This window comes from Pan troglodytes, chromosome 16 (genome assembly GCF_028858775.2).
Source record: "Pan troglodytes isolate AG18354 chromosome 16, NHGRI_mPanTro3-v2.0_pri, whole genome shotgun sequence".
Taxonomy (NCBI): domain Eukaryota; kingdom Metazoa; phylum Chordata; class Mammalia; order Primates; family Hominidae; genus Pan; species Pan troglodytes.
In genome coordinates, this window is record NC_072414.2 from 92,141,805 (window position 1) to 92,164,204 (window position 22,400).

The window sequence follows — 22,400 nt, forward strand, 5'->3', positions numbered from 1 at the left end:
CTGGGCGCCTGGCCCGATGGAGGCTTCGCCCTCTACATGTACCTGCACAGGTGAGTGGTTTGCCAGGGACACAGAGCCAGGAGCCGAACTCCATTCCCCTAGGTAAGGGCAGGCAGAAGCATATTTTAAAACACTAACCGGACCACATCCCTCTTCTGCTTAAGCCCGTGCAGCAGCTTCCCACTGCCTGGAATGAGGCTGCTCTCCACACCCTGGTCTCCCCGCCTGCAAGGTCGGCCTGCCCGCTTCTCACTGTGCCCCCAGCACCCTCCCCATCACCCACAAGCAACCAGCTATTTCTGTGCTTCTCCAATGCCAGCCTGACCACCACTGGCTGGTTGCTTATGTTGGCTTAACACCTTCCCCTCTAAGGCCACCTCACTCCTCTCAGAGAGGTGGCCCTGATACCTGTCACTGCTGTCCCCTGGTTCTCTGCAGGGCACTTACCACGCTCTGGTTTTCCTTCTCACTGATTTGCATGTTGAATGCTGTCTGTCGTTCCTACTGCATGAGCTCCGGAGGATGAGACCTCCGGTGGTCCCCACTCTATCCCAGCAGAGGACACAAGGGCCCCTAGCACACACTAAGTACCCAGTAAATCCATCTGAGTAGAATCAGTCAATTGTTTTGTATTTCTGGTGAAACAAACAGAACATAAAATTTACCATCTCACCCACTAGTGCACAACCGTGTACTTACCTGTAGTGTTAATTATGTTCACATTATTGTACAATTAACCTCCAGGACTCTTTTCATCCTCCAATACCGAAGCTCTATACTCACGAAACACTAACTCCCCCTGCCCCCGACCCAACCCCCATTCTACTTTGTTTCTATGACTTGGACACTGCAGTTACCATGTAAGCAGAGTCATTTAGCACTTGTGTTTTTGTGTCACTTGGCATACTGTCCTCAAAGTTCATCCATGTTGTGGCATGTGTGGGAATTTCCTTCCTTTTTAAGGCTGGATAATATTCCATTGTATGGACACCCCACGTTTTGTTTATCTGCCCATCTGCCAATGGGCACCTTGGCTGTTTTTGCCATCGTTCGGCCATTGTGAGGAATGCTGCTGTGAACACGGGTGTACAGACACCTCTTCCAGGCTCTGCTTTTAATTCATTTCTTTTTTTATTTTCGTGGTAGGTCTACATGAATGTATATTTATAATGTCAACATTTACTTTAGATTCAGGGGTATGTGTGCAGGTTGGTTACGTGAGTCTATTGCGTGATGCTGAAGTTTGGGATACGAATCACCCCATCACCCAGGTACTCAGCATAGTACCCAGAGGTAGTTCCTCAGCCCTTGCCCCCCTCCCTGTCTCCCTTCTCTGGTAGTCCCCAGTGTCTGCTGCCACCTTTTAAAAATTTTATTTCTACTTTTTGTGGGTTCATAGTAGGTGTATACATTTGTGGGGTACATGAAATATTTTGATACAGGCATACAATGCATAATTATCACATCAGGGTAAACGGAGTACCTATCACCTTAAGCATTTATCCTTTGTCTTACAGACAATCCATTTACAGTTTTAGTTATTTTAAAATATACAATTACTGACTATAGTCACCCCGTTGTGCTATCAAATACTGTATCTTATCCATTTTTGTAACTATTTTATTGTTGCCATCTTTATATCCACATGTACCCAGTGTTTAGCTCCCACTTATGAGTGAGAATATGCAGCATTTGGTTTTCTGATCCCGCATTAATTCACTTAGGATAATGGCCTTTAGCTGTATCCATGTTGCTGCAAAGGACGTGAGTTGTTCTTTTTTACAGCTGTGTAGTATTCTATGGTGTATATGTACCACATTTTCTTTTATCTAGTTTACCACTGATGGGCATCTAGGTTGATTCCATGTCTTTGCTATTGTGAACGGTGCTGTAATGAACATATGCATGCATGTGTTTTTATGGCAGAATGATCTATATGCCTTTGGGTGTATACTCAGTAATGGGATTGCTGGGTCAAAGGGTAGTTCTGTCTTGAGTTCTCTGAGAAATCTCCAAACTGCCCTGCACAGTGACTGAACTAATTTACCTTTCCACCAACAGTGTATGAGCATTTTTCTCTGCACCTTGCCAGCATGTTATTTTTCTGACTTTTTAATAATGACCATTCTCACTGGTGTGAGATGGTATCTTGTGGTATTGATTTGCATTGCTCTGATGATTCCTGATGTGGAGCATCTTTTCACATGTTTGTTGGCCGTGTGTATGTCTTCTTTTGAGAAGTGTCAGTTCATGTTTTTTGCACACTTTTTAATGGGGTTGCTTTTGCACTGTTTAAATTCCTTATAGATTCTGGATGTTAGACCTTTGTCAGATAGTTTGCAAATATTTTCTCCCATCCTGTAACTTGTATTCTTATTAAACTACCAACATCATTTTCACAGAATTAGAAAAAACTATTCTAAACTTCATATAGAACCAAAAAAGGGGCAGAACAGCCAAAGCAATCCTAAGCAAAAATAATAAAGCCAGAAGCATCACATTACCTGACTTCAAACTATACTAGAAGGTTACAGTAACCAAAAAACATGGGACTTATACAAAAACAAGACACACAGACCAATGGAACAGAAACAGGAACCCAGAAATAATGCCACATACCTACAACCATCTAATCTTTGACAAAGTTAACAAAAATAAGCAATAGGGAAAAGACTCCCCACTCAATAAATGGTGCTGGGATAGCTAGCTATATGCAGAAGAATGAAACGGGACCCCTATTTTTCACCATATATAAAAATGAACTCAAGATGGATTAAAGATTAAATGCGAGTCCTCAAACTATAAAAACCTTAAAAGAAAACATCGGAAATACCTTTCTGGACAGCAGCCTTGGTAAAGGATTCATGACTAAGTCCTAAAAGCTATTGTAACAAAAAACAAAAATTGACAAGTGAGATCTATTAAACTAAAGAGCTTCTGTACAGCAAAAGAAACTATCAGTTCATTTCTTTATGTACCCAGGAGTAGAGGTGTTGGGTCATATGTCATATGAGTAAGTTTCTTTTATACTCTAGCCTCATGTGGTAACTAGACACATTGCTGGGATTTTGATTGATTGACTGATTTTTAATTTTTACTTTTTTCGGGGCCAAACAGCATCTATTGCTGTATTGATTGAGGAAAACTGCTCCCAGGAGGTGAGCTCTAGAGAATGGCAAGGACCGTCTTCCCACCATTGAAACCTCAGTGGATGGAGACTCACTCTGCCCGCCCTCGCAGCCCCAGAGCAGTCCTGTTCCCTGGATTCCCTTCGGGGCTCTGATTCCTGGAGGAGGGACAGTAGACAGTCAGGAGATGTTCTCGGGACAGAGAAGCGGCAGCAGGAATCCAGCCTGAGAGGTCAAGCCTGCATGACCAGCCCTCACTCCTCACCTGACCTTAGCCTTCATCTCTCCTGCTTCCTGGCCTCTCAAGTTCCCTCCAAACTTTCCCCAAACTCTGAGCTTGGAGACTCGGTCTTCATTTTGATTCTGGATGCCTCCCTCTATACCTCCAAAACTGGGATTCCTTTTCTACTTCAGCCAGCCCAGATCCAGCCCCTGTTGCTTGTAATCAAAATCCCCAACCAATACAAGAAGGGCCAAATGCATTGCTCTAGGGTTTACAAGACTCCTTTCTTCCTTGTTCAAAAATGAGACCACTTTGCACGACGCCAGTTTTCTCTGGGACCTCTTCCAGGCTTCATAAGCTCTTAAAAACGGCCAAGGTGGATCTGCTCTGACTGCAGCCATTTCTTCTGTGACTCTGGAGCCATTTCTTCTGTGACTCTGGAGCCATTTCTTCAATAGGGTGTGGATGAGAAGCCATTTGTAGCCACCAGGCATTCTTTCTTGGTGCAGTTTTTCTTTTTAACCATGCTTGTTTTATCTTCTCCATCTTGTACCACCCTCGGTAAAAGACAAGACCTAGAGGAGATGGCCCGTAGTTCAGCAGCCTACCTCAGGGGCTGTGTAGGAAGTGTTAGTGTATTATTATATTTATGCATAAACACTTTCAAACAGAGTTTAATACACCATATCCGTGGGATGTGCTTAGAATACAAAAGGCTCTCCAGAAGCAAATTTGCCAAGGAATTAAAAAAGTAAAGCCAGTGTTTGTTTCTGTGACTTCAGCACTGAATCCTTCGCAAAGGATGCTGGTATATGGCATCAGTCATTCATTTATGCATTCACTGACTACACAAATATTTCTGGATCATCTCCTGCATGCGTACCAGGCACTGACAAAATGTTGATGGTGTAGACATAGTCCTACCTTGATGAGCTTATGGATACTGCAAAGGCAGGTGATATGTAGGATGTTTTTAAAAATTGTGGTAAAATATGCATAACATAAAATTTTACCATTTTCAACATTTTTAAGCTTACAATTAAGTGGCATTAAATATATTCACACTGTTATACACTATCACTACTACCTATCCCCAAAACTTTCTTCATCTTGTAAAGCTGAAACTCTGTACCCATTAGACAACTCTCCATTCCCTCCTCCTTCTCAGCCATCTGGCCAGCACTATTCTACTTTCCGTCTCTGTGAATTCACTACCCTACATAAGTGAAATCACAGTATTTGTTCTTTGGTGACTGGCTTATTTCACGTAGCATAATGTCTTCACGGCTCATCTATGTTATAGCATGTGTCAGAATTGTTTTCCTTTTTAAAGCTGAATAATATTCCATTACACCTATACGCTATATTTATTTACCTACTCATCCATCTGTGGACACTTTGGGTTGCTTCCACCATTTAGTTATGGTGAATAATCCTGCTATGAACATTGGTGTATAAATATCTGTTCTTGTCCCTGCTTTGGGATAAACATTTTTGGGTGTTTACTCAAAAGTGAAATTGCTAGATCATATGGTAATTCTGTTTCATTGAGGAATCATACCATTTTCTATATATTCCCACTAATAATGTACAAAATTTCCCATTTTTCCGCATCATTGTCAACACTTCTGTTTTGTTTCGGTGTTTTATTTTTTTGTTTTATAATAGCCATGGGAATGGATGTGAAGTGGTACTTTATTATAGTTTTAATTTCCATTTCCCTGATGATTGATGCCAAGTATCTTTCCATGTACTTATTGGCTATTTGTACGTCTTCTTTGTAAAAATGTCTACCTAAGTCCTTTCCCATTTTTTAAATTGAATTGCTTTTTTTCTCCTTCCTGGGTTTTAGAAGCTTTCTATATATTCTGGATATTATAAAATATTTGATTTGCAAATATTTCCTCCTATTCCGTGGGTTGCCATTTTACTTTGTTGATAGTATCCTTTGAAGCACAAGAGTTTTTAATTTTGATGAATTCCAGTTTGTCTATTTTTCCTTTTGCTGCCTGTGCTTTTGGTGTTGTATCCAAGAAATCACTGCCAAATCAAATCTCACAAAACTTTTCCCCCGTTTTTTCTTCTAAGAGTTTTACCTCTTCTGTTTAGGACTTTGATCCATTTTGAGTTAATTTTTGTATGTTAGATAAGGATCCAACTTTGTTCTTTTGCATACAGATACCCAGCTTTCCCAGCACCAGTTCTTGAAAAGACTGTCACTTCTCTATTGAAGGTCTCGGCATCCTTATCAAAAATTATTTGACCATATATATAAGTGTTAATTGCTGAGCTCTACTTCATTTTACTGATCTTTGGGTTTGTCTTTATGTCAGTAAAGTGTTTTGATTATTACAGCTTTTGAGTAAATTTTGAAATGAGGAAGTGTGAGTCTTATTGTGTTCTTTTGTTCAAGATGGTTTTGGTTATTCAATGTCCTTTGAGATTTCATATTAATTTTAGAATGGATTTCTCTATCTCTGCAAAAAAGTCATTGGGATTTTGATAGAAATTGCATTGAATCTGTAAACTGCTTTGGATAACATTGATATCTTAACAATAAGTCTTCCACTCCATGAACATGATGGCTTTCCATTTATGTCTTCTTTCATTTCCTTCATTGATGTTTTACAGCTTTCCATGTAAAACTCTATCCCTTATTTGGTTAATTCCTAAGTATTTTATTCTTTTTGATGCTGCTGAAGACAGAACTGTTTTCTTAATTTTCTTTTCAGATTATTGTTAGCATATAGAAATGCAACTGATTTTTGTGGTTGGTTTAGTACGTGGCTACTTTGCAAAGAATTTATTAGCATTCTCTCTGTCTCTCTCTCTGTGTGTTTAAGATTTAGGGTTTTCTACATGTAATAAATATGTCATCTGTGAACAGAGATCATTTTACTACTTCTTTTCTTATTTGCAGGCCTTCAATTTCTTTTTCTTGCCTAACTGCTCTAGCTAGAACTTCCAGTGTTATGTTGAACAGAAGTAGCAAAAGCAGGCACTCTTGCCTTGTTCCAGATTTTAAAGAAAAAGCTTTCAGTCTTTCACCACTGAGTGTAATATTAGCTGTGAGTTTTTCATATATGACCTTTATAATGTTGAGGTAGTTTCCTTCTATTCCTAGTCTATTGAGTGCTTTTATCATGAAAGGCTGCTGAATTTTATCAAATTCTTTTCCTGTATAAATTGGGATGATCATTTTTTCTTTTCATTTTGTTAATCGAGTATATCACTTTTTTTAATTGATTTGCCTATGTTGAGCCATCCTTGCATTCCAGGAATAAAGCCCACTTGATCATGATGTATAATCATTTTAATATGCTATTGAATTTGGTTTCCTAGCATTTTATTGAGGACTTTTACATCAATGAATATTTGAACTATTGTTTTCTTATTTATAAGGGACTGTAGTTTTGTTTCTTTTCTTTGGCTTTGTTATCAGGGAATGCCAGTCTCACACAATGAGTTAGGAAGTGTTTTCTCCTCTTCAGCTTTTTTGGAAGAATTTGAGGAGGACTAGTGTTAGCTCTCCTTTAAATGTTTGGTATAGTTTACCAATGAAGTCATAATGTCCAGGGCTATTCTTTATTAGGAGGTTTTTGATTACTGATTCAATTACCTTACTAATTATGACTCTTCAAATTTTCTATTTCTTTGTGATTAAGTGTTGGTAGATTTTGTGTGTCTAGGAATTTGTCCACTTCATCTAGGTTATCCATTTGTTAACATGCAATGGTCCATAGTACTCTCTTATAATCCTTTTTATTTCTGTAGAATGGGTCGTAGTGTCCCTGTTTTCATTTCTGTTATTAGTAATTTGAGGCTTTTTTATCAGTCAATCTAGCTAAGGTTTGTCACTTTTCTTAATCTTTCCAAAGAACTAACTCTTGGTTTCATTGGCTCTATTGTTTTTCTGTCCTTTTCTCTCTGCTTTAATCCATAGCAATCCAAAGCTAAACTCAAAACTAGCAGAAGGAATAAAATAGCTTGTTGTTCTTCTAGTTCCTTAAGTTGTAAAGTCAGATTGTTTGAGATTTTTCCTTTTAAGTGTTTACCGCTATACATGCTATACATTTCCCCCTAAGCAGTGCTTTGTCCTTGTCCCATAAGTTTTGACATGTGTTTTTGTTTTCATTTATCTCTAAGTATTTTCTAATGTCACTTGTGATTTCTTCTTTGACTCTTTGGTTATTTAATAGCATGTGGTTTAATTTCTACAAATTTGTGAATTTTCCAGTTCTCCTTCTGTTACTGATTTCTAACTTCACCCCATTGTTGTCAGTGATGGTACTTTGTATAATATCAATCTTTTCAATCTGTTGAGACTTAATTTGTGACCTAACACATGGTCTATCCTGCAGAATGTCCTGTGTTCCCTTGAGGAAAAAAAAGTCTTCCATTGTTGTTGGGTAGAGTGTTCTGTGTATGCCTGCTAGATCCAGTTGACTTATTGTGTTAAGTCTTCTATTTCCTTTTCTTCTGTCTGGTTGTTCTATCTACTAATGAGAGTGGGGATTGAAATCTCCAACTATTATTGTACAACTGTGTATTTCTCTCAGTTCTATCAATTTTATTTCATATATTTTGATGATCTGTTATCAGATGTGTAAATATTTATAACTGTTATATCTTCTTACATATTGGAACTTTTATTAATATATAACAACCCCTTTGCCTCTTGTAAGCTTTTTGATTTAAAGTGTCTGTTGTCTGATGTTAGTATAGGTATTCCTGCTCTCTTTTGGTTACAATTAGCATGGAATTTCTTTTTCTATCCTTTCACTTTCAACCTCTGTGTCTGATCTACACTAAGTCTCTTATAGACCGCATATAGTTGGATCTATGATTTAAAAAACAAATTCATTCTGCCATCAATTTCTGTCTGATTGAAGTTTAATTAATTTACACTTCAAGTAATTACTGATAAGAAGGGACTTACTTTTCCATTTTGTTCTTTGTTTCCTATATGGCTTGTAATAGCTTTGGTTCCTCATTTCCTGCATTACTGACTTCTTTTGTGTTTAGCTGATTTGATTTTCTTTTATATATATACATATATATTTTTTTGGTAGTGAAACTTTTAATTCCCTTTTCATTTGTTTTTGTGTGTATTCTCTAGTTATTTTCTTTGGGGTTACTGTGGGGATTATATTTAATTAGGATTAAAGTTATAACACTCTAATCTGACTTTACACCAGCTTAACTTCAATGGCATTAAAAACCTCAGCAGAATGGTTTTTTGAAAGCAAATAAATATGGAATTGTAAATTCAGATGAAGACTACCCAGGAAAGAGCAGGCTTTTATGTTGAGGAAAACAGGGTGGGCCTCATCAGAGGGATCAGCAAAGAGGGACCCTCTGAGGGGACATTTGCACAGAGTCCTAAAAGGCACAGGAACTCGTTCCACAAGGCACGTAAGCAGAGCATTCCTGACAAAGACAGTAAGTCAAGTTCGGGCTGCCTAGTTAAAGTCAGTGTTGATGGCAAAAAGAACGGAAAAGCAGATGGGTCCTGGCCACACAGGCTGGAGGGCCACATGAAAGGCAGGGGGTGGGGGGCCTTCCCCATCCAATGCAAGGGGAAGCCACAGAGGGGCTCAATGCTGCCTAGTGACAAAGTTCCAATTCTGTTGGAAGAGGATCTTGCTGGTTATTCTGTAGCAAGGATTCAAGGGGGAAGAAAATGGAAGTGAGAAGCCTGGCAAGGAAGCTCCAGCAGCTGTCAAGGCCAGAAATAATGGCAGTCAGTCCAGGGTGCAGACAGAAAGAAAGGATGGGTTCCAGACATGCCTGTCACCTTCAACAAGGTGACATGGGGTCCCTCAGTCCGGGACTGGAGTCCTTGCCCTACTGTGTACTCACAGGCTCTGCACCCTGGCTGTGTCACGTCCCCAAGCCTCTATTTCCTTCTCTGCAAAATGGGAATGACGAAATCCACCAGGTATGAGAAGGCAGTAAGGTGGAAGCACTTTGCCATCTGGGACAGCTAGTGCATCATAAGCAGTCACATCTTCCCCTGGGGCCAGTGGCTGACGCTAATCTAATACATTAAAACCATGAGATGCTATGAAACCCGGAGCAAACGCTTGATGCTAAATTCTCCCAGCTTTGGCCACGTTATCAGCTCTCTGAGGCACTGTTAGCCCCCAGTCTGCCTTGGGGACAGGGGACTGTCTGGGTTATGCCTTGGCAGGCAGGTCAGCACACATGGGCAGGCCAGGCCTCTGACCACAGAGACCTAAGTGGGAGGGTGGGAGGGAGTGGGTGCCTGGTGGGAGGGTGGAAGGGAGGGAGTGGGTGCCTGGTGGGAGGGTGGGAGGGAGTGGGTGCCTGGTGGGAGGGTGGGAGGGAGTGGGTGCCTGGTGGGAGGGTAGGAGGGAGGGAGTGGGTGCTTGGTGGGAGGGTGGGAGGGAGCGGGTGCCTGGTGGGAGGGTGGGAGGGAGTGGGTGCCTGGTGGGAGGGTAGGAGGGAGGGAGTGGGTGCCTGGTGGGAGGGAGTGGGTGCCTGGTGGGAGGGTGGGAGGGAGTGGGTGCCTGGTGGGAGGGAGTGGGTGCCTGGTGGGAGGGTGGGAGGGAGTGGGTGCCTGGCCATCAGCACGAATCATGCTATTTCCCACAACTCGGAGAGAAATGTGTTGGAATGAAGGTGGCAACCAACTCTAGTAGGTTTCCTTCCAAATCTGGAGGGGTTAAGGAGACAGAGCCACTCCCATCCCACAGCCCCACAGAAAACATGCTCTGGAGGGAAACAGATGGGCTCGCTGGCATCACGTTCTGCTCTATGTTCCAGGGGGCTTGTCTAATGACAGCCCAGCCACAATCCTTTCCCTTCCTCCCGGATTAAAGGTTATCTCACTTGCTAACAGAAAGCCCTTTTCTAAAACAGCCGCAGGCAGCAAAGAACTCTTTGGATTTCCCAAACTAGGATTTGAGGGATTGAGAAAGGGGGGTGCTGATGGAGGCGGTCTTGTTTAAACAAGGTGTCATCTCTGAACGGAACTTGTTTTTCAATTTACTTAATGGTGGTCCAGGGCTAGAGCGGCAAGAAAGGGCTGCTGCGGTGTGAGCCCCCCTGTGCAAGGGGGCTGACGACTCTGCTTCCATTCGCCTTCTGGCTTGGATCAAAAGGCCCCGGAAACCCCAAGTATAGACGACAGAAGGGCTCAGAGTCATCGCACCCAGCCCTTCTCACAGTGGGATCACCCTTATTAGGCAGGCCTCCTCAGGAAACATCTCAATCCAAACTTCAGGTGTTAGCCCCGGGTCTGCCCTCAGCCCCCGGCTCTTGAGCCACCAGCGTCTTAGTACAAGCAGCTGAAGAGGGGTGAAGGGTGTTTAATCAAAGGCAAAAAACAGAGCCCTTCAGTCTTCACGGCCCAAGAGGGGTGCAGGGTGGGAGTGTCTGTCTCCATGTACCAACCCCATTCCCTTCCCACTCCCTGCCTGGGATCAAACAGCCACCCCTGCCTGGATGATAAATTATGAAAGCAAATATCAAACTCGAAGCTCTGCCTTATGACTACCTTAGCTGTTGTAATGAATGTTTATTCCTTGCACTTGTGCCCTGGATAATTAAAAAGAGAGAGAGAGAGAAAATAATCTGCAGATGAAAACATCTGGTGCAGAGCCAAACCCTGCAGCCCTCCTCTCAGGCGTGCTCCGGGCAGACGGCAGCAACGCAGCCCGTCATTAACCGGCCACAGGGGAGACCTGGGTTTGTGCACACGAGGAACACAGAACTATTTCTCAGAAAGGAGCATCATCAAAAGTTAACACTGAACTATTTCTCAGAGCTGAGCACCATCAAAAGTTAAGCAACTCCATTTCCAGGTGTATGCCCCAGAGAATTGAAAGCAGGGACTTGAACAGAGATTTGCACCCCCACGTTCACAGCAACATTATCCACAGTAGCAAAAGGTAGAAACAACCCAGGCATACGCTGACGGACGAATGGAAAAGAAAAAGGTGGTGCACGTACGTGCAATGGGATACTACTCATCCTTAAAAAGGAAAGCCATCCTGACACATGCCACAACATGGGTGAACTCTGTGGACATTATGGTGACTGAAATAAGCCATTTGTCCACAAGAGAATAAATACTGCATGATTCCACTTATATGAGGTATCTAGAGTCATCAGATTCACACAGATAGAAAGTAGAATGGAGGTTGGCAGGGGCTGGGGGAGACGGAAAAGGGGAAGATAGTGTTTAACGGGCAGGAAGTTTCCATTTTGCGGACAGTGAAAAAGTTCCGGAGGTGGATGGTGGTGGTGGTTGCATTAACAAGGTGAATGTGCTTTAGGCCACCGAGCTGGTCCACATAAAAATGGTTCAGACAGTGAATTTCGTATTGCATATGCATTCTACCACAATAAAAAACAGAAAAAGAAACTTGCAAAAAAAAAATTTTTAAGTTAATGGAACTTCCAGAGTTGATGACTTTGAAGGAGGGGTGGGAACAGCATGGCACCCTCACATGCCCACTGAGGCCACGTCGGAAAGCAGATCCCTGGCCCAGGTCCCAGGGGCCTCCTTGGCAAGTGTGCCTTGCAGAAGAGCCTGGCATATGAGGGAACGTGTGGGTCCAGCGGCTCGACATGAGGCCTCTACTCTGAGTGCTGCCAAAGCAGCCTCCCTTCAGAGCACAATAGGGGTGAGGGGCGTGGCGGAGATAGAGGGAGTTTCCTGCAGATAGAGGCATGTCCCGAAAGCCAGTCCTGGAAAGTCTTCAACGAAATGGAAGACAAAGTACCAGAGATTTGTCCTCCTAACAAGCAGGATTGCCGTGGGGTTCCCCACACCCAGTGGGCCCAGGATTGGGGTCCTCAACATTGATTTCCCTGTGGCTGGTTAGGGGAAAGAAAGGCTTGACATGGTGGTCATAGCTCTGCCAGTGACTTCCTATGTGACCCTGGCAATGTCCCTGAGCCTCCCTGCTCTCGGGCCTCCTTCAGCCTCTGGGAAACAAGCTGTGGGATCCCATCTCCACAAGGGGAGAATCAGTCCTGGTATCCTTTGTCCAGGCCACCACATGCCACCAGGCCTCCCAGCCACCACAGCCCCAGCTACACAACTACCAGAGCCGAGATCCCAGCGGGAATGGTGCACTGGGGGTTCATCCAGCTTTGTGTCCTTGCCCAGCCACAGCCCCGCCCAATCCACCTCTAGAACACCGGAGCTGCCAGCAACATCACATCCACACATGGGCAAAGAGCCACCTGCAGACCCTGTCCAGCCATGAGGACCACCACCCTCTGCTATCCTACCAGCACTCTGAGCCCCTCCCTTGGGCTTCATGTCAGAGCCAACTTCCTCCCCAGCACTTACCCCTGAGCTCCAGCGCTCATCACACCAAGCAAACAAAGGCTAGACCTCAAGACCTTGGCTGCAGCTGGCCCAAAGGCCCTGCAGATTCCGGGAATAGGCATGTCATCTCCCTACCCCACAACCCACGGCTGCTGTGTCCCCACTGAAAACTCAGGCCCTGGGTCATTCCCCACTGCACCCATTTCGTTTAACCTTGCCCTGTCCTCTCGCGTCACTCCCTTCCATAAGCGGCCTGACCATTTGTGGCCAGGCACCGTGCACTCACTGTGGCCAGAGCTAGATTCCTGACCTGCTGATAAGAAGCAGGCTGAGAGAGGTTCTTCTGTTATGGCTGGGCAGGAGTCTGGCCCAGGCCTGAGGCTAAACCTCACACTCGGAACCTTCGCACCCCTTTCCCTCTACAAAGTTCCCCTTGACCCAGATTCCACCTGACTAGGCTTCTCTCTCCTCTCCTTTAGCCAAGATCAGCAACTTGGCTGTTTCTACAGCTGAGTTGTAGCTGTTTCTGCTTCTCATTTCCCATTCATTTTTCAGTTTGTCCTCATCAAGCATCTACAGACAACACTCCCTAATGCCATTCCATCTGGCATTGTTAACCAGGCTCCTCCTGCACCTGTCACCCCTTCTTCAGGACAACCTCTTCCCAGGTCGTTGCCCCATCCCCCCCAGGGCTGGTGCTCCATGGGCTGTCTTTGGACAGCTTCTCTACTCACTGATACATTTCAGCCAGGCAGTGCTGCTCACTCCCCTACTTCAGCTGCTGCTGTAGGCTGAAAAGCCCAGGTCCCTCTTTCCCACCAAGACATCTGTCCTGATTTCCCACCTTGAATTCAGCTTGTCCAGAATGGAAACTCTTTGCTGTGGCCCCATATTCATTGCTCCTCCTTTTCTCAGACAATGGCTCCACCACCCACCCAGAGGCCCAGCTTGAAGCCTGGGTGTAGTAGCCTGGATTTCTCTTGCCTCCTCTTCCTGCCTCTCCAACCCCCACATCCTGCCAGTCACCAATTCCTGCAGCTCCTTCCTCTTACCCCAGGCCCTCCTCCATTCCCACTCCAACCTCTCCCACACTCGCTCCAGCCCCAATGCTCCACAACACTGCTTCCCATTCCAATCCATCCTGCATGCAGCTGCTGGGCTGTTCTTCCTAACATCAACCTCGGCACATTGCTCCCCTCCCCTTCAGTGGTCCCACTTCTCAGGGTGGAGCCCCTGCTCCTCAAGATGCCTGGCCCTCCCTCCCTCACCAGGCCCTGTCCACAACTTCCACACCCTTATGGCTCCCCGTTCCCGCCATGTCAAATGACTTGGTCCTTAAAAACACCTGGGAAAATGAATGGATGGGTAAAGCTAGGATGTCCTTGAAGGTCCTTCAGTGTCTAACATTTGAGGAGTCAGCCTCACCACCCGTCCATCCCCATGTGACAAATCGGACATAGACAGACGTGGGCATCCTGACTCCTTCCTTGGTTCTCTCAACTAGGCAACCTCTCTCCCCACTTCTCGTCACACAGTAAGCTCTTTTTCCCATAGAGGTTGGAATTTGTTCCCCCCGCTAGACTATGGACTCCTTGGAGCAGGGTCTGGGATTCACAGGACTTTGCCACTTGGAGTGGGTCTTATACTTTTGGGAAGGAAGCCTTCTGGTAACAACTGGCCCCGTCACTGAGCAGATCTGGGCACTTCAACACTACGCCAGTGTGGAGCCGAGGGCAGGTGCTCTTCCATCGGGATGTCCCCCAGTTACTTGCCCTCCTCAATGCCCAGAATTACCAGGCTATGTTCCCGTATCCCCAACCCAGCGTCTTCCTCACTTGAGGACATGAGGACACAGCACCTGCTTCCAGATCTGTCATCAAGGAGAAAACAGAGCCCCCCACATCAGGACCCCGGCTCCGGACTCACCATGTTCATGACGGTCAGGATGAACCTCTGGGCGGCCTCGGCCCCGTGGTACTGCACCATGTCGGCGTCGGCCACCACCAGGGTCTCCACCGTGTGCTCGCTGGTGAGCCGGATAGCGTTCCTCCGCTCCCGCCAGTCCCGCGAAGGCCTGCCCCGCGTCGGCTTCTTCTTTTCTAGAAAATGATGGAAACATTTGTGCGGTCCTTGGCTTACCGACTTCCAAAACCATGCAGTGAACAGGCCTTCTGTCAAGCCTGCCCGAGAGAGTGGTCAGTCTTGACAGGCCTAGAGGGGCCCAGCACCCAGCAATCTCCACCGTCATGTGGGTGCCCCGAGTTCACTCACGTAGGGGGGTGCTGGCCCAAAAGAAGGGTAACAGCTATGAGGCCAGATGAGGGGCCCACACCCAACTCCCACCACAGCTGGGAAGGCCAATGAGGCTGAGGGGAACAGAGGAGCAAACCCACCCCTTCAGAGAAGCGTGGAGAGCTGCCAAGTACGCACAGAAAAGGAGGCCGGGGCCCAGCGGGCAGGGGTCTGAAAGGCCACACCCAAGGTGGATAACTGGACCAAGGAAGCTGGGCGGAGGGGACAGGACACTCCCCTGGGGGCTGGCATCCCAGTAACTCTTCTTGGACTCAGGAATCAGGAGCCATAAATGTTGGTAGACATAAAAACACTATGTTTTTTAAAAAAATACATAATCAGAAGGAAAATCATACGACCCACATCCAGGCTAAAATGAAAATCTTCCCTTTCCTCACAATAGGGAAGGATTAGTAGTAGATGTGTGAGTAATTCTCCACTGATTCTCTAGATAACCTATATCCCTGTAAAATCTTACTTTGATAAACAGCTACTGTTACAAAAGAGCCCACACCTACAGGTCCAAATCTGCCATAGTCTTTGTACATGGAAACACCTCTGACCAACACAACAGGTTGATATGAACAGCATGCATTTTCAGAATCCGAATATAAACAGGAAGTCTCTCTCATTTGATAGTTATTTCCATGTTAGCACTAGCCTATATGGACACATCTCTGCTACACACAGTCTACATATGCACCAACCGGTTTCATAAAGTGACCCAATCATTCCAGGACCAAAACTGGATACAGCAGGCCCTCTTTATCTGCAGGGGCTATGTTCCAAGACTCCCAGTGGATCCCTGAAACCACAGACAGTACCGAGCCCTACATCTACTAGACTATGTTACGTCGTATGCATACATACCTACGATAACGTGTCATTTATAAATTAGGCATAGTAAGAGATTTACATTAACGAATGGAATCCTAACAATATACTGTACTAAAAGTTATGTGAATGAGGTCTCTCTCTCAAAATCGCTCATTGTACTGTACTCACCTATTTTTGATCCCTGGTTGACCGTGAATAAATGAAACTACGGAAAGTGAAACCACAGATAAGAGGTAACCACTGTATTATGAAATAATGTGAGATATGGGTCGTAATTTACAAACAAAAATGGCTATACAACACAATTACAATCACAAAAAAGTGGCAAAAAAAATGGAAATATACAACTATAGATAAAGCCAACAACAGTAAAAAGGTATACAGCCATTAAAATCATACCACGAAGATGACTTAGAGATCTAGAGAAGCCGATATAAATCTGCATATATAGTTAGATCATGATTTTGCAAAAATCTTACATACAAGTATCTTCAGGCCCCAAAGGAAAATAAATACTAAAACACCTAGGAAGAACCAAAATATGAATAGTGGTATGTGATCTTCGTTTTCCTATTTTCCTCTGTATTTTCCAGATTTATATAATATGCAGGTATTACTGTATTTTAAAGAAATATCATTGAGTTTGAGAAAAACACAGGCATCACTTTTAAACTCTAAACGGTAAAACGGGAGCCCTCGAGGGAGAAAAGTATGCCATCTGATTTATCACAAAACTGCAAAATGAAGTCTTCTCAGCCCTGCAGGATGGGTCTCCTCCCTCAGAGCCAGGCTCATCTCCCCTGAAGCCTTCCGGGCCTCAGTGATGGACTAAGGGAAGAAAGCATCCATTCTAACACAAAATCAAGGTCCTAGGTGGCTCTGCCTTTGCACATTGGCAGAAGGAAAGAGGCCGCTGGTGGAAAATCTAGTGACCTACCCCCACACTCACCAGCCAGGTTATCTCTGACCTGACCAGCCTGGAATCTATGAAGATTCCTTCCTTGTTTCCATTTTAAAGGTGCAAAGCTGATGGGCCACCCAAGCAGGAGCTCTGTTGTAACCAGCACACCCTCATTCTCCCAGGCGATCAGGTATGAGCCAAATGGCAGCCGCGGCCCTTCTCAAAGTCAGTGTTGATAACCCATTTCTTTGAGTCACCATCTGCAGATGCTCCCCACGTTGGTTATTCGGTACTTCACACCTTGTCGTATATTTTTAAGTTCTAGTACAGAAAGAGCTGCATTCCTAGCAGGGCCCACAGGACACATGAGGAGCCAGCTAGCATCAACATGTAAGAGCTGAGAGCTCTCTAAGAAAAGGAGCCCGTCACTCCCAGACCAGAGGGACAGGTTGTTCCTGGACACTTAACATTTCAAAATCCTGCACTGCACTGGGCGCAGTGGCTCACGCCTGTAATCCCAGCACTTTGGGAGGCCGAGGAGGGCAGATCACTTGCGGTCAGGAGTTTGAGACCACCCTAGCCAACCTGGTGAAACCCCGTCTCTACTAAAATTACAAAAATTAGCCAGGCATGGTGGTGCGTGCCTGTAATCCCAGCCACTCGGGAGGCGAGGCAGGATAATTGCTTGAACCTGGGTAGCAGAGGTTGCAGTGAGCCAAGATCACACCACTGCAATCCAGCCTGGGCAACAGAGCAACATTCCATCTTAAACAAACAAACAAACAAACAAACAAAAAATCCCGTACTGGGTATGTGTCTTTCAAGTTTACAAAGAAAAACTTATAAGACCTGTGCCTCCCTAGGCCTTGGAGAGCTAACCTAACAGGGTGCCGTAAAGAGTGACACACTCTGAGTTAACACATACCCAGAATACTGAGTAACAGGTAAACGGGCAGGTGCGCTGTGGTTTTCACAAGCTTCCACTAATGACTGTCATTGGCTCCTTTCCCCCATTCCCTAGCACACAGGTGGTGGGAAATAAATGCTCACTGAAGGAATGCATGCAGTGGGTAAAGGGATGACTAATGACACTTGCTCAACAGCCCCATGTGAGTGCAGGGCAGGGCTTGCCACAGAATGAGTGTTGAAACCCCTGGATTTTGGAACTGCAGACAAGAGACCATGGACCTGCATTCCTTTCCAACGCAAGTGTCCTTCCTGGGGTGCTGGCAAGTGAGAACAGGAGCATTGAGGGGTGGGAGGCTAGAGGGCGCCTTAGCCTCCTCCTCCCTCCCTGATCTCAACCACTCCCTCAGCAGAGACCCACAGCATCATTTGTGATGGTCATTCCTTTTCCTACAGGGAGAAAAGAACCCTAATAAACTTCTACCTTTAATTCCCTAAACTGCAAAAATATGCTTGATAATGCTGCACAGATGCCAATATTCACAGATGATAGCATCTTCAAAAGTAAGAAGAAAAACACTAATTTCAGAATAACACATGTGCTGGATTCTGACCTCACCAGAGAGGTCAAAGTGCAGGTGGGTGGGCGTGTGGCCAGCCAGGGAGTGCTCCAAGCTCTGCTCGTGACCGGCCGTCTCCAGCTGCTGTGGGAATGAAGGGTGGCTCTCGCCCCGCTGATGAGGACATCGCAGTCAGGTCAGGCCTCAAGCCTTCTCCTGTTGTCACAGACACCAGGAAGCATTCTTGAAGGCAAGCCCAGCAGTTTCTTTTGCCAGCACCTTGCTGGAGGTGGTACTGACTTGGAAGATTTTCAGTCTCTGGCTTCATATTATTTTTCCTACATCTCTTTCCCTTTGCCTCAGTTACCCATTAGAAAAGAAAATTTTATGTATTTATGTAAGATACCTCAAATCCTTCTGGAACAAGATGAAGAGAAAAAGACAGAAATGTACTTATAGAATCTTCAAATTATAATTTACTCTAGACGTTTGGGGACTGCTAAAAATGTTGACCAAATATATAAACCGTCATTGTAGTTACTAGTTCTCCACTTTGAAAACTGAAAAAATAAAAACAACAACTATCTCAACTGTGAATTATCAAAGCTCTGTATGGAACAGATACTCCTTTAGTTTAGAAAGGATACAGTATCCAGGTATTTATTAGGGAAAAACAATACGTAGATCAAAAAATATTTGGCATGAAAATTCAAAACCACAACCCCTCTCAGAATTCCTTTACTTCCTGCTACACAAGAAGAATCCCTGCATCTCAAATTCTACCAACGCCATTTCCAAGGAAGACCTGGGGAAGGGTTGAGTTGAATAGGCAAGGAGTAGCCTGCTCCTGCCACAGACCTCTGAAATCCTAGCTGCAGGAGATCCCATGACCCGCACGAATGCTTGAGCTGGCAGGGAGAGCTGCTGAGAGAGGTGGCAGGGGCAGGACTCCAGCCTGTGTGGAGCCCAGAGGGTTTTGCGTGGGAACAGGTACAGTGGAGCATGGCCATGGATGCCCAGCTCCCAAGTCTTACCAAGATCCTCTAGGTGGCTTTAGCCTTTGGGTGACTGCTGGACCTGCACAGACCAGGGTGGTCTTGCCCATAGGATGAGGACGGTCTGATCTGAGCACCACCCACCATGTGCCAGCCTCTCCCAGGGCCCCAGCATGGTCACACCAGCTTCCAGCACAGCCTTCGATGCCCGAACAGGGTGCTTCCCGGGGCGGCCCATCATTGCTCCTTCGTGGGCAGATGGCAGCTAACCACTGCAGAGCTCCAGCAGACCAGCCTCCACCGACGCGACCAGCCCACAAGCAGCCTCCCCCACCGCTTTGTCAGCAAACACTCACCCACGGATCCCTCCCACTGCTTTGCCGGCACATACGTATTGGCAGACTTCACCCTTCCTCCCCGCAAAACATGAATGTGCATGTGCACCCTGCTGCCCTACCACTGATGGCAGAGCCCATGCCACCGCCCTACGCACCTCCACTGGGACTCCACTGCTGCTGAGGCACAGACAGTCTGACATGCCACCGTGGCTGCTGGCACATATGAGCAAGCACAGATCCCACTTCCACCGCTCCTATGAAGTACTGTGGCCAGCACCCCACATCGAAGTGTTGGGGCCAGCAGACCGGGAACACCTCAGCCTCTCCAGTGCATCAGGTTACTAACTGCAGGGGACCAGAAAACAAAGCTGGGAAACTCATACCGGCACCTCAGAGTTAAAGCACAGAGCCCATGGGTGCTGCCTTAGCCCTCTGAAATCTTCCAGAATAGAAGCCAGTCAGCTGAGTTCACCTTATACCACAATCAAATGCCTAAGGGCATCAAAATAACCCATCCAAAGGACAGCAACTTCAAAGAGTAAAGGAACATCAGCCCATGCAGACGGGAAAAATACAGTATAAACACACTGGCAACTCAAAAAGCCAGAGTGTCTTACCTCCAAATGACCACACTAGATGGTTCTTAACCAGGCTGAAATGACAGACACAGAATTCAGAATATGGAGAGCAATAAAGATCACTGAGATTCAGGAGAAAGTTGAAACCCAATCTAAGGAATACAAAATGATACAGGAGCTAAAACATGAAACGGCCATTATAAGAAAGATCTGATGGACTTTGCAAGGCCGAAGTGGGTGGATCACAAGGTCAAGAGATTGAGACCATCCTGGCCAACCTGGTTAAACCCCGTCTCTACTAAAAATACAAAAATTAGCTGGGTGTGGTGGCACACACCTGTAGTCCCAGCTACTCAGGAGGCTGAGGTGGGAGAATCACTTGAACCCAGGAGGCAGAGGTTGCAGTGAGCCAAGATCACGCCACCACACTCCAGCCTGGTGACACAGCAAGACTCCATCACAAAAGAAAAAAAAAAAAAGATCTGATGGAGCTGAAAATCTCACTACAAGAATTTCATAATGCAATCGCAAGTACTAACAGCAGGATACACCAAGTTGAGGAAGGAATCACAGAGTTCGAAGACTGGTTCTCTGAATTAACTCAGGCAGACAAGCTAAAGAAAAAAAGAATGAATAAAACCTCAAGAAATATGGAATTATGTAAAGAGACCAAATTGATCAGCCGTTGGCATCCTTGAAAGAGAAGGAGAGAAAGCAAGCAACAGGGAAAACATATTTGAGGATATCATCCATGAAAATTCCCCCAACCTCACTAGAGAGGACAATATTCAAATTCAGGAAATAGAGAACCCCTGAAAGATCCTATACAAGATGACCATCCCCAAAACACACAGTCATCAGATTCTCCAAGGTTGACATAAAATAAAGAATATTAAAGGCAACTAGGGAGAAGAGGTAGGTCACCTACGAAGGGAACCCCATCAGGCTAACAGCAGACCTTTCAGCAGAAATTCTATAAGCCAGGAGAAATTAAAGGCCTGTACTCCAATCAAGGACTTGATATCCAGCCAAATTAAGCTTCATACGTGAAAGAGAAATAAGATCCTTTTCACCAAAGCAAATGCTACAGGGATTTAATACCACCAGACCTGCCTTACAAGATGTCCTTAAGGGACTGTTAAATATGGAAAGGAATGACTGGTTAATGGCCACCACAAAAACACACTTAAGTAGATAGCCATTGACACTATAAAGCAACTACACAATCAAGTCTATGTAATAACCAGCTAGCAACATGATGACAGGAAGAAATCTGTATATACCGATATTAGCTTTGAATATAAACAAACTAAAGGCCCCAGTCAAAAGTCACAAAGTGACAAGTTGGATAAAGAAGCAAGAAACAACTGTATGCTGTCTTCAAGAGACCCATCTCACACACACACACACACAGAGTGACACCCACAGGATCAGAGTAAAGGGATGGAGAAACATCTACCAAGTAAATGGAAAACAAAACAAAACAAAAAAGCAAGAGTTGCTATTCTAATTTCAGACAAAACAGGCTTTAAGCCAACAATAATTTTTTAAAAAGACAAAGAAGGGCATTACATAATGGTAAAGGGTTCAATTCAACAAGAACACTTAACTATTCCAAATATATATGCACCCAACACAGAAGCAGATTCATAAAACAAGTTCTTAGAGACCTACAAAGAGACACAGATAACTACATAGTAACAGCTGGAGACTTCAACACCCTACTGACGGTATTACATAGATCATCAAGGCAGAAAACTAATAAAGATATTCAGGACGTGAACTCAACACTTGACCAAATGGATCTAACAGACAACTACAAAACTCTCCGCCCAAAACCAACAGAGTATACATTTTTCTCATCTGCACATGCCACATACTCTAAAATCTACCACACAATCAGCCATAAGACAATTCTCAGCACATTCACAAAAAACCCAAAATTATACCAGTCACACTGTCAGAACAGTGCAATAAAAATAGAAATCAATACTAGGAAGATCACTCAAAACCATACAATTACATGGAAATTAAACAAGCTGCACCTGGAAACAGTGAAATTAAGGCAGAAATCAATGAATTTTTTGAAACTAATGAGAAAAAAGATACAACATACCAAAATCTCTGAGAAACAGCTAAAGCAGAAAATGAAGTTATTTAAATGCCAAATGCTCTCATCAAAAAAATCAGAAAGATATGAAATTAATGATCTGCCATCACACCTTGAGGAACTAGAAAAACAAGAGTAAACCAACCTCAATGGTAGCAGAAGACAAGAAATAACCAAAATCACAGCTGAACTGAATAAAACTGAGACATGAAAAACAAAAGATCA

General features: G+C 44.7%; 1 protein-coding gene across 4 annotated transcripts in view; it reads right to left on the reverse strand.

Annotated features, from left to right (window-relative positions):
• Positions 1-22,400, reverse strand: part of ADAMTS17 (ADAM metallopeptidase with thrombospondin type 1 motif 17) — a 385,247-nt gene that overhangs the window by 310,402 nt on the left and 52,445 nt on the right. For all 4 annotated transcript variants that reach the window (XM_024349376.3, XM_054667215.2, XM_024349375.3 and 1 more), the window contains exon 4: positions 14,585-14,757. In XM_024349376.3, coding sequence (XP_024205144.2) covers positions 14,585-14,757 — 173 coding nt within the window. The remainder of the gene's footprint in view (positions 1-14,584; positions 14,758-22,400) is intronic.